This window comes from Coturnix japonica, chromosome 2 (assembly GCF_001577835.2).
Source record: "Coturnix japonica isolate 7356 chromosome 2, Coturnix japonica 2.1, whole genome shotgun sequence".
NCBI classification, from domain to species: Eukaryota; Metazoa; Chordata; class Aves; order Galliformes; family Phasianidae; genus Coturnix; species Coturnix japonica.
The window spans coordinates 8230829-8245237 of record NC_029517.1 but is presented as its reverse complement, the minus strand read 5'-3'; the positions used below and the strand labels follow the sequence as shown (position 1 = coordinate 8245237).

The 14409-nt window shown below is 36.9% G+C and overlaps 1 protein-coding gene across 5 annotated transcripts in view; it reads left to right on the top strand.

Annotated features, from left to right (window-relative positions):
• PTPRN2 (protein tyrosine phosphatase receptor type N2) overlaps nucleotides 1–14409 on the top strand; it is a 621717-nt gene that overhangs the window by 217496 nt on the left and 389812 nt on the right. For 3 of the 5 annotated variants that reach the window (XM_032442979.1, XM_015852813.2, XM_032442982.1), the window contains exon 6: nucleotides 11227–11707. In XM_032442979.1, coding sequence (XP_032298870.1) covers nucleotides 11227–11707 — 481 coding nt within the window. The remainder of the gene's footprint in view (nucleotides 1–11226; nucleotides 11708–14409) is intronic. The other 2 variants (XM_032442981.1, XM_032442980.1) reach the window with 1 other exon arrangement.

Here is a 14409-nt window from a genome sequence, read left to right as displayed (position 1 = left end):
CTTAAAACGCAGACATCGAGCCAGACATGTTAGCTATAATTTTAAATTAAAAAAAAAAAAAAAAAAAAAAAGAGAGAGAGAGAAAGATAAAGAAGAAAAATATCTTAAAAAAATAGTAATAAATCACCAATTTTACATTATCCTGGAGAAGCTGCTGTTTGCTCTGCAAATCAGATGTGACTGTTATTCTTTATAAAGAAACACAAGGGATGCAGTGTTTGTACCTTGATTCATTGGGTCATTCTTTGAATAACTTTAAACAAAATAAAAGAAACAATGAAGCAGAAAAAATAAAAGTAAAAATCAATGACTATAGACAAGCAGGGAGGAAAGTAACTGCAGAAGCTGCATTTGATACGGTCATACAACCTACAGTTGTAAATGACTATATTAACCACTTCCATTGCATGTTCAACAAAATCTTGCTGCTTTATTTTGTATTTCATATATCGACCTACGTCATATAATTGTAGCAGGTTCTTATCTTTTTAGCTTTCTTGCATTATTCCGATTAAAATTAAGGTTTAATACAGAGGCACTTTATCTTACTTAGAATTACAGCTTTAGGGCCTTTGCCTTTCTTACAAAATCGTTTTCTTTCAAGTATATATTTATCTCCCTTACTTTATCCTTGCTGTCAGAGAGCAGGAAATGTAATGCCACTCTGGTTGCTTTGATACTCCACCTTCTATGAAGTATAGCTGAATCCTGCAGAAATGCAGTGCTTCTAGGCAGACTCCCGGAGTGGGTTCTGATTTGTTCCAAAACTGTCATCAGAGAACTCTAGCCAAAAATAAAACAGAGGAAGAAAAAGGGAGAGGATATGAAATAGTTGTTATAATCAAAAAGTTTTATCAAGTATCTTAACTTAGATATTTTTAATAAGACTGCTCCATAAACTTTTGTTCTTTATTTTTTCTACCATCTTCTATGTGTGTGTTGTCAGAATACAGCTACAGGGCTTTACAATTACCAAGCAGAGGGCATACGTACAGTTTTTCACAAAGCTGTAAAATGAGGTACAGCACAACTTAAAACAAAAGCTGGCTTGATATTTCTCATGTTCAAACAGCTGTCAGCCAGGAGCTTGATATGACAGTGACAGAAATAACAATATCAAGCTTAAATCATGCCACATTACCTTATATAGCAAGGTCTTCTCTGACTGGATTTTGAAGCACTGAGATAATTCTTTCTTAGTATTGAGACATTATCTTCTGCAGGCTGTAATCTAGCCAGATGATAATTGCTCTGCCTGTGGATAAGTAACAGTAAATGGGAAGATTTTGTGAGTTTGTTTCCTGAGGGTTGTGGTTGTAAAGAACATTTCTCTTTGGTTCAGCTGGAAAGAGTTGTTCAGAAAATGAGCACTTGGTGGCATTTGTTACTTAAGCATTAGCTAGTTGTTGGGTTTTTTTGTTTTGTTTTTGTTTTTCCCTTTTTTCCCTTTCTTTTCCCTACTCAGGGTTAATGAAGATCTTACCATTCACAAAATGCTGCATTATCAGTCTCTGTGATTCCTTTCTATTAAACCTGTACTTGGTATGGAAAACAACATACAGCCATGTGCACAAATAGTATGAGAGATCTTGATTTATCTCATCTGCTGAAGCAAGACATGCAAAAGCTTCAAGTGACATGAATTCATCTGCTCCTCTCCCCTCTGGTTAATTAAAACAATCCCACCCAGACCTGAAAAAAACACTTTCTTCTCACATTGAGAAACATGCTTTTACCAGCTTATAAGGGACAGCACACAGCTGATATTACTAAAGCCATCCAGCTGCAGAAGATGATCTCCCTTGCACTGATGCTGCTGGTAGCCCTGCTGCTGGGCTCTGACTACTACAGCAAAGCAAAAAGAAAGGCAGTAAAATAGATCAAGATGGAAACAAGTGCTGCTTTTGTCTACTTTTCAGTAGCCAAGGCAGAAGGTAGTGGCTGGTCTTGTATAATTGGTCCTCTATGTTTTTAATAAGTTTAAATGCATGCAGTTAAATAATCGCAAGTGATTTCAATTATACTGCTTTGATCTGACTAAGTTTTTAGTCATCGCACAAATAGATTTGAAATGTGATCCAAATGTACATAAAAGTCTCAAATCCAGAAAGAGTGTAAAAATAACTCAGCTGGGTTGGCTTACTTTTTCTTCCAAATGCTATTTTAACATATTCTCATGCTTTGTGATAATTTGACTTTTGAATTTTTAAAGCGTTAGGCTGGCAGAAGTGCTCTGCTCTGGTACTGTAGGACTGCAGTGGGTTTGTTTTAGATGCAAGACTGTGCACTTTGTGTCTTGTTATTTTTTCCTCTGAGCTCCAAAAAACCTTCTGAACAGCTACAGGACTAAGAAAGTTGTCTGCTATACTTGGATTAAGTTTGCATTTCTTGTTGCAGGGGCCTGTTTTATGGGTTAGTGTTTATAGGGATAGAAATGTTATTGCTCTTGTTCCTTCAGTCTGACTTGATTTTTGAAATCCTTAGATGTAGAGACTATGTGTTACTGAGGTCTTCCTTAGGCTGCTGTTCTTCTAGGCCCCAGTACATAGTGTAGAGAGAAAATTGATTAAGTCTTCAGGGAGTTTCATTCTGTAAAATAAAGAAATTAAATCTTTCTTTACATTAAAGAACTAACTTATAAAATAAGTTAATGGAGACATCATAAAGGTCTCTAAAGAATCACAAAGAGCAAAAGAAATAGAGAAATACAGTGTGGCTAGAGGCAGCAAGCAATGGCTGGTTGGTAGATCAGTGGTACAGTGGTGCTGAAACGAGAAAAGAAGCAAATAAATACCCAAGGCAGAGTCAGTCTGATGCAATCTCAAAGCTTGCAAAGGTGTTAGGCAGAGCATTTGGTAAAGCTTGTTTTTCAACCCAAGGTACAAGATGGAGTATTCTACTTTCCCCTTTCACGTTCAGGGAAGAGCAGTTGCAGATTGCTGGGTTGAAAATCAGTTATTTGTCCCTTTGTAATCGATCTCCTGAAAGAACTAAGATGTGTCATAATTATTAAAAGGATTATTATTTGTTTTAGAAAATCAGAGCACATAAATGGTGAAAGATATACTCTGAATTTATCTACAAACAGTGATTATGCTTATTAACTAGTAAGAAATTATGCAATCATTGCTCATTTTAATCTGGAACTGTATTTCAAAAAAGCGGGACCCTTATTTGTCTAACATTGATTAAAATACAGTACTGAATGAAGACTGTCAAAAATTGATTTGATGGCTGACTGCTGAAAAGTAAAAGACCTTCCTGCCGTGCATATATTTAAATTCGGCTTGTATAAATGTTAATATTTTCTATATGCGGAATTCTGTACAAGGAAGAAAAATATAATATACCCTGTGCATAAACAATTTAGTAGACATATCAGGAATAATTGATAGAGGTGTACCTCCCTGAAGCTAAAGAATTTCCTGCCTATTGGCTTATCGATGCAACAGCCATTAGAGTTAACATCTGAATGTCACAAAACATTGATGTACTTATTTACTTAATGCACTTTGAAAGTAGGGTAGAACTAGCATCGCTATTTCACAGAATGATTAGATGGCTTTTCTAAGGTCATGGAGGAATTTTTTGGTAGAATGCAGACTTAAAGTTAAACCTCAAGTGAGTACTTCATCTGTTTGATCATTTTCTCCTTCATGGATCTTTTCAGTTAAATAGAAACATTAAAGTCCTCTTATAACAAAGCAAAACAGCAAACAAAAGCTCACAATAATTGGGGAAGAATTCATTTAACAAAATACCAGTGTTTGTGTTAGTTCAAGTCAGCCTAAACTCATTTTATGAACAGTGGAATGAAAAGAGAATTTCCAGGTTCTATATAACTTGAAATAAATAAATAAATAAATATGACTTGGAGTACATAAATATATTTACACACATTATGAATATGTTATAAATATGCAAATGCAGTAAATTTTGACTTTCTAAAAATATATTATTAGACACTGTAAATTCAACATTCAAATGTGTCTTGTGTGTATTTCAAATTTTTGTGGGGAAGTTTGGTACCCATACTTCTGAGGGAATCATGGCTTCAAAGACTAACAAAATTACAGGCAGGTTCTGTGCACCATAAATACAGACTTTTGTGATCTAATGTGACCTGTGACTTAATTTTTTAACTTAATAATTTAGCAAGTGAAGATTATAGTGCCAGTACCGTGCTTTTCAAGCCTTAGATGTAACACCTGCCTATACCTACAGTCTCTGGATTTGTGTACAATGACATGATGACATTTCTCTGATTAACATAGAAATCCTAATCCCTTATCAAACGTCTGTCTTGTATAGATTAATTGTTTGTACAATTATTGGAAGGTACAAGTGCTATAGAAATGGTATTAATAAATGATGTGTGTCAGGTCTGGGGCTTTTTATAAGTCTGATTCATTACTTTCTAGTAATTACATAGTAATTACTAAAGCATTGATTGATAGTCTTAAAATCTCAAAAGCTGAATGATTTCCTGCTTTTTCAGATTCCCCACCTTCTTAATATTCTTTATTTTGCTGAATACTGAGTGTTTGAGGCTCTTGTTTCTGTAATTAAGAAGGTAGTGGAGGTCATACAAATTTAAGTGTATTCCATATTTAACTTTAGATCATAGTAATTAAATAAGAAGGTAGAGTTTGCAAAACTTTGTATCTTGCTTTATTTAACATCTGTGTGTGTTTGGACATAAATTTCAGGACAACACAACTTATTTTTCTTTTTACTTTTTAATTGGATGGTAAATACCCTCCAGCAGTCATACAGGAAATGGTCTGTGGCTTTTGGAGGGATTGTTACAGGCATGGATCCTGCAAATCTCTGTTCATTTATATTTCTTTGGATAAAGGTAGTCTTTAGGCTCATATGTTGAAGTTATAAATACGTTGGATTGGTGCTAATGTGCTCAACTTTTGACAGATGAAGATTTTCATGTTTCTATGAAAATCATTTTTAGATAATGAGTTAGCTCAGTATACCAGCATATGCCTAGAGAAAATGTGTTTAAACATCTTTCACTGAAACCTTAAGTAACAGGCTTATTGACATATGAGCAAACTGTTCTCAGACGAGGGAGGCTGACAAACCCAAGTATATCTATCAGCACTCATCACCATCCTGCACAATTTCTATCATCCACTGGGGGCTGACTGTCATATCCTGTTCCTGTTATTAATGTTAGGGAGTAGACTAATCTGGTAGCCTGACAGTGCTGAAGCTACCTCTGCTTTCAGTGCCCACAGCAAGCCAGAGTCCAGGGTGAGCGTATGCCACATACATCACAGGACTCGTGGTTCAGTTCTGGCTCTTGGCTTTCAGATCACCATAGGCACACGTGGACACACAATAGACATTTTCTCAGCCTGGAGAACAGTTAGAAGTGATGTTTCCCAGAGCTTCTCCAAGCTAAACGAGCCCAGCTCCCTCAGCCTTTCTTCACAAGGGAGGTGCTCTAGCTCTGATCATCTTTGTGGCCTTCCTCTGAACGTGCCCCATAAGTTCCATGTCTTTCTTGTGCTGGGAGCTCCAGACCTGGACACAGTACATCAGGTGGGGCCTCATGAAGGCAAAACAGGGGGGAACAGCCACATACCACCCTTGTCCTGCCGGATATCTCTCTTTTGATGCTGTACAGGATGCAGTTGGCTTTCTGGGCTGTGAGAGCACACTGCTGGCTCATGTCCGCCAGAATCCCAAAAGTCCTTCTCCATAGGGCTGCTCTGAATGAGTTCTCCCAGTCTGTATGCATATCTGGGATCGCCTCAACCCAAGGGCAACGTCTTGTGCTTGGCCTTGTTGAATCTCATTCAGTTTATGATGGATGGAGATCTGTCAGAAATGGAGAGAACAAACAGCTAGCATGTTCCTCAGCAGAACAAGGAATGGCTACTAACGATAAGAATTATTTATGCAGGAAAGTCTGTGTAGCTAAGAACATCTCAAAGGAGACCAAGAGTGTCTGGGAACATTTGAGACTTAAAAGTGAATTTTTTAAACAGTTACTTATACATGAAAGAAACCAACATAGTTATCCACTCTTTCTTCTTTATTTTAGAGGTGATTTTGTTTAAAAATGGTAGAATATGCTGCTCGCAGTCAAATCTCTGCCACCAGAAATTACAGCAATGTAGATTAGTGAACAATATACAAGCGGACCTCCAGACAATCCTGTTATGCTGCAGTTCCACAACCAGAATTAGGAAGCAAAGTCATCACTAGTTTTGATCAAAGGAAGCTCTGAGGAGCCCTTTTGCTTGATCAAACTTTTGACACTGCAAACTACAGGATGTTAATTAACAATCTTTGCCATCTTTACTTCTCTGATGTAGTTCTTAAATGGTTTCAAAGCTGTTGTAATTCTCAGGAAGAAAATATGAGATAGTTACAGAAAATTATTAGTGAAATAATGGGCTTTATGAGATGACTGCAGTCGTCCCTGTTTCCTTAGGCCCGCAAATCTGTTTAAAGACCACGGGCCTGAGAGCATCCCATTGCTGCAGAAGGCACTGGTTTGGCCTCTTTACTGCTTTCTGGGTTACAAATTAATCTTCCAAGTTGTTGGGTTTGTTTTTATGCAGTAGTTTCTTGCATGATAATAATATTACTGTCTACTGGAAGTGAAAAGGCTATTATAAGTTGATGGAAAATACTTTTGCTCTACCACTGCTTGGAAGATGGAATTTTTTTCTTTGGCTATACTTATTTTCAACAAGCCGAAGAATTTATTTGTGTATCTTCACATCTACAGCATGCAGGGACTTGTAGGGCAGAGATTTCCCCTTCATCTACCTTGAAGCCTGCTAAGATATCCTCCTCACAGTGCAGCACTACCTGGATATACCTGCTCACAGACTGGAAAAACTGAAGCTTTGTTAGTGTAGAACTGTGCAGAACAGTCTGTGAGGATGTAGCTATACAGCTTATCCAGCTCCAGCCGAGGAACTGTTGCACTGTAATTCACTTCACATTACTGGTACTGCCCTCAAGTTTCATTGTCAGCTGGATGTTTCTCAAGGCAAAGGTAAATGGAGGTGTACAGACTCACAGCCCCTGTGCTCTTTGTGAGATAGGGGCTCACATGGATGTACGCAATTGCTCAGGTAGCGGGTTGATAGGTCAGGCAAGTGCATGCACTTTGCAAAGCACCTAAACTGCTGGTAGGAGAAGCCAAATTCTTTCCATTCACACAGTGGGTTAAAGTATGAAAGCCCCAGGACTCTGCTGATGAGGGATAGCCTGGTTCTTTGTTTTTGGCTTTTTTGTTTGTTTGTTTTTAAATTTTGGACTGAGTATTGCCAGTATCTCACATAGGCACAGTAAATAATGTGGGTGGAATCGTGGTCCAAAAAATTTGGGTGGTAGTAAACATGAATTAATATCTGAAAAAAAAAATAAATAAAACAGAGAAAAAAAGGCCAAATGAAACTGAGGGAGGAAGATATTTTTTCCTTTTTATATTCCTGAAGAGTTTCTTTTAGCATATTTCCCTTTAAGATTAATAAAATGTATTCTTAAGAAATGAAGTATTTTGTCATAAATTTAATTCTATTTCTTCTGCCCTTTGGCCAGACATTCAAATCAATCTGCCCCTCGGTGGATAAGTTGCACAGTATTTATCTGTGCCTTATGATGTATCTATCTCATCCTGTCCCTTTTTTAAATTACTTTTTTTGTTAAACAAAACATATAGTTCATAGACTTAGAGTGCATTTGCAGGGTGTCATTTAATGTGCCCTTCTGTGAACTTTCATACAGAAAATGTCAGTTACTTGCATTGCTAAACCATACAAGACATCACCCTAACAATTCCATCTTCAGAAAGGTTAGTGTATATAAGGGGGTTGATAATGTGTGAATTATTGAGATAAGTTATTTGAAAGGTGGTGAATGGGAGGCAAATCTTGTGAAATGGAGAAATAAGATCTTTTTTAATTGAGTGTTTTTGCAATTCAAAGTACTTCTTAAAGATGTTGTATTAGTCACATGAGATTCTTGAACATTATTTTATCTGATAAAAAATGTGCTTGTGATAATAAACTAAAAGAGGGTAGATTTAGACTGGATGTTAAAAAAAAGTCTTTAATGGTGGTGATGGGCACAGGTCGCCCAGAGCTGTGGTGGATGCCCTGTCCCTGGAGATAGCCAAGGTCAGGCTGGATGGAGCTCTTGAGCACCTGATGGAGCTGTAGGTGTCCCTGTTCATTGCAGGGGTTGGACCAGATGGTCTGTAAAAGTCCCTTCCAACTCCAAGGATTCTATGATTCTGTAATAGGGAAGTGCCTGCTAACAATTATGTATGTACTGCAGCATTATTTCCTAGTTCTGCATATCTCATTTAATGTGGTTTTTTTGTTTTGGTTTGGTTTGGTTTGGTTTTTTGTTTTTTTGTTTTATTTTTTGGTTGGTTGTTTGGTCGTGGATGTTATTTATTATTATTATTATTATTGCTGTCAGTTCATCAATGTAGAAATGAATTTTCTTTTTTACACTTTTCCTGGTCCCCACTTTCCTGTTCTTCACAATGTTAGCAGGGTCTCCAAAGGCACCAACTAAGGAGTTGTACAGATTCTTTTCATTGACCATGGGATATTCCATCTAACTTTGAAATAAGTAGATATTTTTTCCCCATGGCACTTACTCAAGTCTGAGAGTCTAGTGTAATTATCCATTGCTGCACTTTTATTTTTATTTTGTCTTATTTCTGTTTATACATATGTTTTGGTGCTGTGTTTTTTTCTGAGATGGTAAACAGCAAGGAACAGGTTTTATTTCTTTCTTACCCACGTTGAGGATTGCCATACAGCTGTGAGAGCCCTTTAATTAAGTCAGACCGAGCTACGTGAGATGGGCTGGTAACTGTGAAGACAGCTGAGCTGTCGATGCTGAGCTTTAATTAGAACTTTTAATATTTCATCCCTTACTGCCCAAAGTGTGACCTGTCAAGCTGCCGAGCAGCTGCCCTTCTTGACAAAGGTGCAGCTCTGAGCCCAGGGCCAACTCTCACACATACGCAATTTGTGTACAATCGCTTGGTGTTTCTGTTGCATTTTCTTTCAAGATGATCTTGTCTGAAAAAGCGGGAAGTCACCGGTTTGTTAATGTTAAAGACTGTTTGGACTTGTAAAATAGCCCATCAAAAGCCAGCCCACATCACCTGACCCTGATCTTTCACAAGTAGTTTGAGAGGGTCTAGCAGCTATGCTTTCCCTAAGATGTGATTTATTAGTAAATCTTTAGAAGCAAAATTGGCAACTGGATGGAGGAGAAAGATCTCAATTAACGTATAGTTACATGAGATGGATTTAGTTGATTCTATGTTCTTCACTGTCTGAATGGGGAATTTCCTCCTTTCCCTGTCATGTTTTCCCTGCCTTTATCCTCAGAAGGTCCTACAAATGACATCAAAGAAAGAAGCATGAGGTGGTAGGGAATGGAGATGAGGTGGTAGGGAATGGAGATGAGGTAAAATCACCTGCTTTCTGTTATCCTCTGCAGTTCCTTCTGGGCAGTATCATAAGAATTAATTACACAATGCAAAGACCTATTGGCACTAGGAAATACATGCATATGATTAGTAGATTTTCACATCCAGATCTTGCCATTAAGTATGTAGATGGTCTTCATTAAGAACAGTGATTTTGATTTTTTTTCAGGCTAAATTCTACTTGTTGGCTTCTCTGGTGTGTGCAGTTTCTTCGTGTCTCTGAATTTATGCTTCAGCTCTCTCTCAGTCCCCAGTTGTTCTATTGTCAGTGTAGAGACACCAGGGATCTGTTGTGATTCACAGCAGTGAGAGCTGAAATGATTGCTGTCTGAGATGCTTTTTCTGACCCTTTACACAAAAATCCACACAAGAGATCCAGGACATATTCCTCAACATGTTGCAGTACATGATAGTGGAATCATCTGTTTTGAGTTGGAAGGGACTCTGAAAGGTCACCTAGTCCAACCCCCTGCAGTGAACAGGGACACCTACAGCTCTATCAGGAGCCCCATCCAGACTGACCTGGAATATCTCCAGAGTTGGGTGAAAAACCTTTTTCCTTATATCCGATCTCAATCTTCCACCTTTTAGTTTGAAACTATTTCCCCTTGTCCTTTTACAACAGACCCTGCTAATGATACAATTACAGCAAATTGCATTGAAGGAATAATGATAAATAGTTGGAATAACTGTGAACACAAATAAACCTTTGTTCAAATTGGCATGTAGTAGGGACTGAAATAATTTAGGATAGTGGAAATGGATTGTCAAAAAGGCCAAATCCTGCCTTAAGGTTGTGATCATAACAAAATCACAGTCTGTGTAATAGGAAATAATGGTTTGTTTGTTTGTTTGTTTGTTTTTAAGTATCAAAGAAAGGTTAAAGTGCTAAGTGGGCACTTAAAATTTGTCCTCAAAACTGAATTTCTTCATCTACAAAAAAGCGGTCAACAAGAACAGCACAATGCTCGTAGTTTTGCATTTCCCATTTTGATCTCTGAAACTGAGAACAGAAAACTTCTGTGTCTACCCACTCTTACCAGTATTTTCAGCATTTTTTTTTTCTTATTAAAATGTGGATTTAGGGTAACTGAATCATCTTGTATATTTTTATGTTTAATTTGCTCGGTTGTTTCATTTAAAGATAATCAAGGAATTAAAAGTTTTTACATTTCTTTATATCCTTTGTATCTTCTTTATATTCTTTATATCCTTTATAATGGATGTTCTGATTACAAATTTAATTTAGTCCAAAAATCAAAGATTAAATTTTAAGCATAACAAAGTATCTTTTGTATAGAATTTTTTTTAAATATATTTTCTCAGTGTTCTTTAAGAGATTATATTTCTGTTTTTTTGCTTTCAAGGTTTTCCTAAGTAACAAAAAATAAGAATTAATCTCAGAAGTCTATTAAAATACAAAGGAAAGCTGAAGTCACTAATTTTTTTTTTGTCCAGTTAAATGCAAACACTGCATACATCGTTAACATCAAGTTTGAATTTTATCTCTTTCTCTCTAATCTCTTTCTCATGATTTAATAATCTAATGAACTGTTTTGCAAAGTTGTTGCCAAGCTGATAGTGAGTCGAGAAAAACTTAACAATGTGAGATTTGCAACACCCTACACCTTTCTTGTTTACTTGATGGTTTACACCTGTGATTCTTGTGTAACAAAAATGGTTATGAAGAAATAGTGACCCAGTCCTTTTTTTCTGCCTTCTGTTCTCTCTAGAGCTACGTCTATAATGATCCTGTTAGGTACTACTTGATGCAAAGTCCCAAAGAAAGAGCAACTCCTTTGGCCCATGCATCAACATCTCATCAACAGTATGCTGAAAATCTCCGGGCGATGACCTTCAACCAGCCTCAGCCAGACATGTTCTCAACAGAGTCAGAAGCAGGGCTTGACCAAAAAGCTCTGATGGCTGCACTGCACACGTACATCACTCAGAACTTGTCAGCACAAAGCAGTGATAAAAGCTCTCAAAGTAGGACTAAAGGGTCACACGTTTATGCTGATAGATTCTACTCAACTCAAGTTGGTCCTTCTGACGGATTTTCCAGAGGAAAAGCAGAAGATTTCAAAATGAATAAACTGTTCCAGCCACAGCCTGCCTCTGGAGTTCTGGGGCCGGCCCCAGAGATGCTCAGTCATAAGTCTCCTTCCCAGAATGATCCAAAGGACCTGCTGAGGGTAGTGGATGGTAAAGTTGGTACTTATTTATTTTATCTTTTCTGAAGTTTCCCTCAAGTTTTCTGTTGTTTTGTTTTGTTTTGTTTTGTTTTTTTGTTGTTGTTGTTTTTAAAATATATATAAATAGACATTGACACATATCTCCTACAATTGACATATTTCTGTCTTTTTACTGTAATACTCAGGGTAATAATGTTCACCATTCTAGCGACTCTCTTCCTTCAAACATCTACCCACAGTCTTTAGCCCACCTTCCATATGCATACAGATATACATGGCACTTATTGAACCATAGCATTTATGTAACTTGTTATATTTTCAAAACACTTTTCAAACAATTCATAATTATATGTTGCATCTGTTGCATCTGTTTTTATGTATGCAACCCACACTATATATAGGTACTATAGACATGCCTAGTTTCATTTAATTTTTATGTATTTATCTAGAGATTCAAGGACAATGGGTAAAAAAGTTAGGCCCAGAAATTAACACTGACATAAATTTTGGCACAGTACATATGGAGGGGAGAAGGCTCTTAATTATGCAGACACACGATAATACAAGAGTTAGATTTGATGATCTGTATGGGTCCTTTCCAACTCAGAATATCCTATGTTTTTATATTCTACAAGATGAAATTAGAGCTAAATTTAGCTGGGCCATCTATTACAACTTATTTGCTATACTTTCTTTCTTCTTTCGCTAATGCAACTTAGCTATGACTGGATTCTGATTTCTTTTGTATGTGATAGTTTGACAGATACTTAAAAGAACACTGAGTGCAGCATCTTATAGGACACCGTGATGCATTTTAAGTGCTGCATTGTACTGCAAGGTGAATTGTCATATTGTGGCAGAGGATCGGGTAGAGTTTAGAAAATAACTCTTAGTCACTCAGTGTCTCTTCAAACTAACTAATAATTGATGTTATTCCAGTGGTTCAGTGTCAGAAATATGAAATAATAGATCCTTGGCCATTGCTAAGCAGTTACATCTCTTACACTGCATTTACTACCATCCCAATAGATTTTCATTGTATACAAGCGGTTTTCTTTGAATCCCTTTTGTAATTATTATCATCTTTAAAGTTTAATGTTAAATTTCTGCTGTGTTTTGTTGTTGTTGTTGTTTGTGTTTTTTTTTCCTTTTCCTTTTTTTTTTTCTTCTCTATTTTATTATTATTATTATTATTATTATTACTACTACTTTTAAAGAAAAACAAAAGCAACAACAACAACAAAAAGCCAGAACACATAAAAACATCAAAGATGCGGCAGGGAAAGATAATGCTTGCAATCTAAAGGATGCTCAGAAGTGAAAGCATTCTTGGTATGGTGCCCAGAGATAATAGGTTTCAAAGAACGAACTATAATGTAAAATCAAATCCAGGTGGCACTGTAAGTCTCTCACACAGGTTAGACAATTTTGTTGCTAGACTCAAAACAAACTAGGCACATGCTGGTTTCATTATCCTCCAGCTGTTCCACTTCACCTTTCCTAGTAGGTGCCTACTGGGAAAAAAATGCTTAACACTTAGAGGGAATAACACGTTTCACAATTCATCAGGTTGTGCTGCTTTGACTTCACATACATAACATGCCTTATAGGAGCTTCTTCCATTGCATTAGCTTTTAAATGTTTCATAGACATAAAATTACGATCATTTGAGTAGGAAATAACATGGATTCCTTTGTTTTTGTGAGCCACTTAATAGTCTTATAAGGAAGTGGTGAGGACAGATGTGAATAGATTCATAGCCTGAAGTGCTATATGTTAGGATGATGATGGTCAAGATTTGGATTTGCCTGGCTAATATCTTTTTCTGATTTTAACTTATCTCCAATTTCTGGTGCTCCAGGATTTTTGTATGTGAGTTGTTTCTCTCTTGCTTTCTCTGAACTGTAGAACTATTCAAAAACTGTGCAGGGAAGTTGCACGAGTTCAGTTCTCTGCTGCATCTTGTGCAGGATTAGACACAGCGGTTCTTCTGGCAGAACAATCCAGAAGGTACTGAGCAGATTAGCAGGGACAATTGTGGTGAAACTGTGGCAGGTGAATTAACTAACAAGGCACCCTGAGGGAGAAATAGAAGAGAAGGAAACGTGGAGCTATTTTTAATCAGATTTGAGAACTGTTACCTCTAGTATTAGTAGGATCTGTGGGTGCTGCCTTTGTAGTCACTGTGCAACAGGGGAATCATTAATCTGCATTCTGCACCAGCACTATTTAGAATTTTTTCTGTTTAAAATTATTTGTTCTAGTATACTCTTTTTTTTTTTTCTATATTAAGTATAGAAGATACTATATCTATACTATATAGAGAGAAGATATCTCTCCGCTGCTCTGCTAAAGTCACAAAATTAGTAAGTCTTATTTTATTTTTCCAAAAATAGAATCATAGAATCATAGAATTACTCAGGTTGGAAAAGACCTCAAAGATCATCAAGTCCAACCGCAGCTTAACCATAGTACCCTATCTCTAAAAACCCTCTGCTAAATCATATCTCTGAGCACCACATCCAAATGGCTCTTAAACACATCCAGGGACAGTGACTCAACCCCTCCCTGGGGAGCTTATTCCAATGTTTAATAGCATGTTTCCATATTTATAGAGCACAACTATTTGTGTGTGTTCTCCGTCTTGCAAAGCTGCAGAGGGCAGCTGATGTGTGTTGACCAGGATGGTAAGTTACAAAAGAACAGTCCTCCCTATTGGAC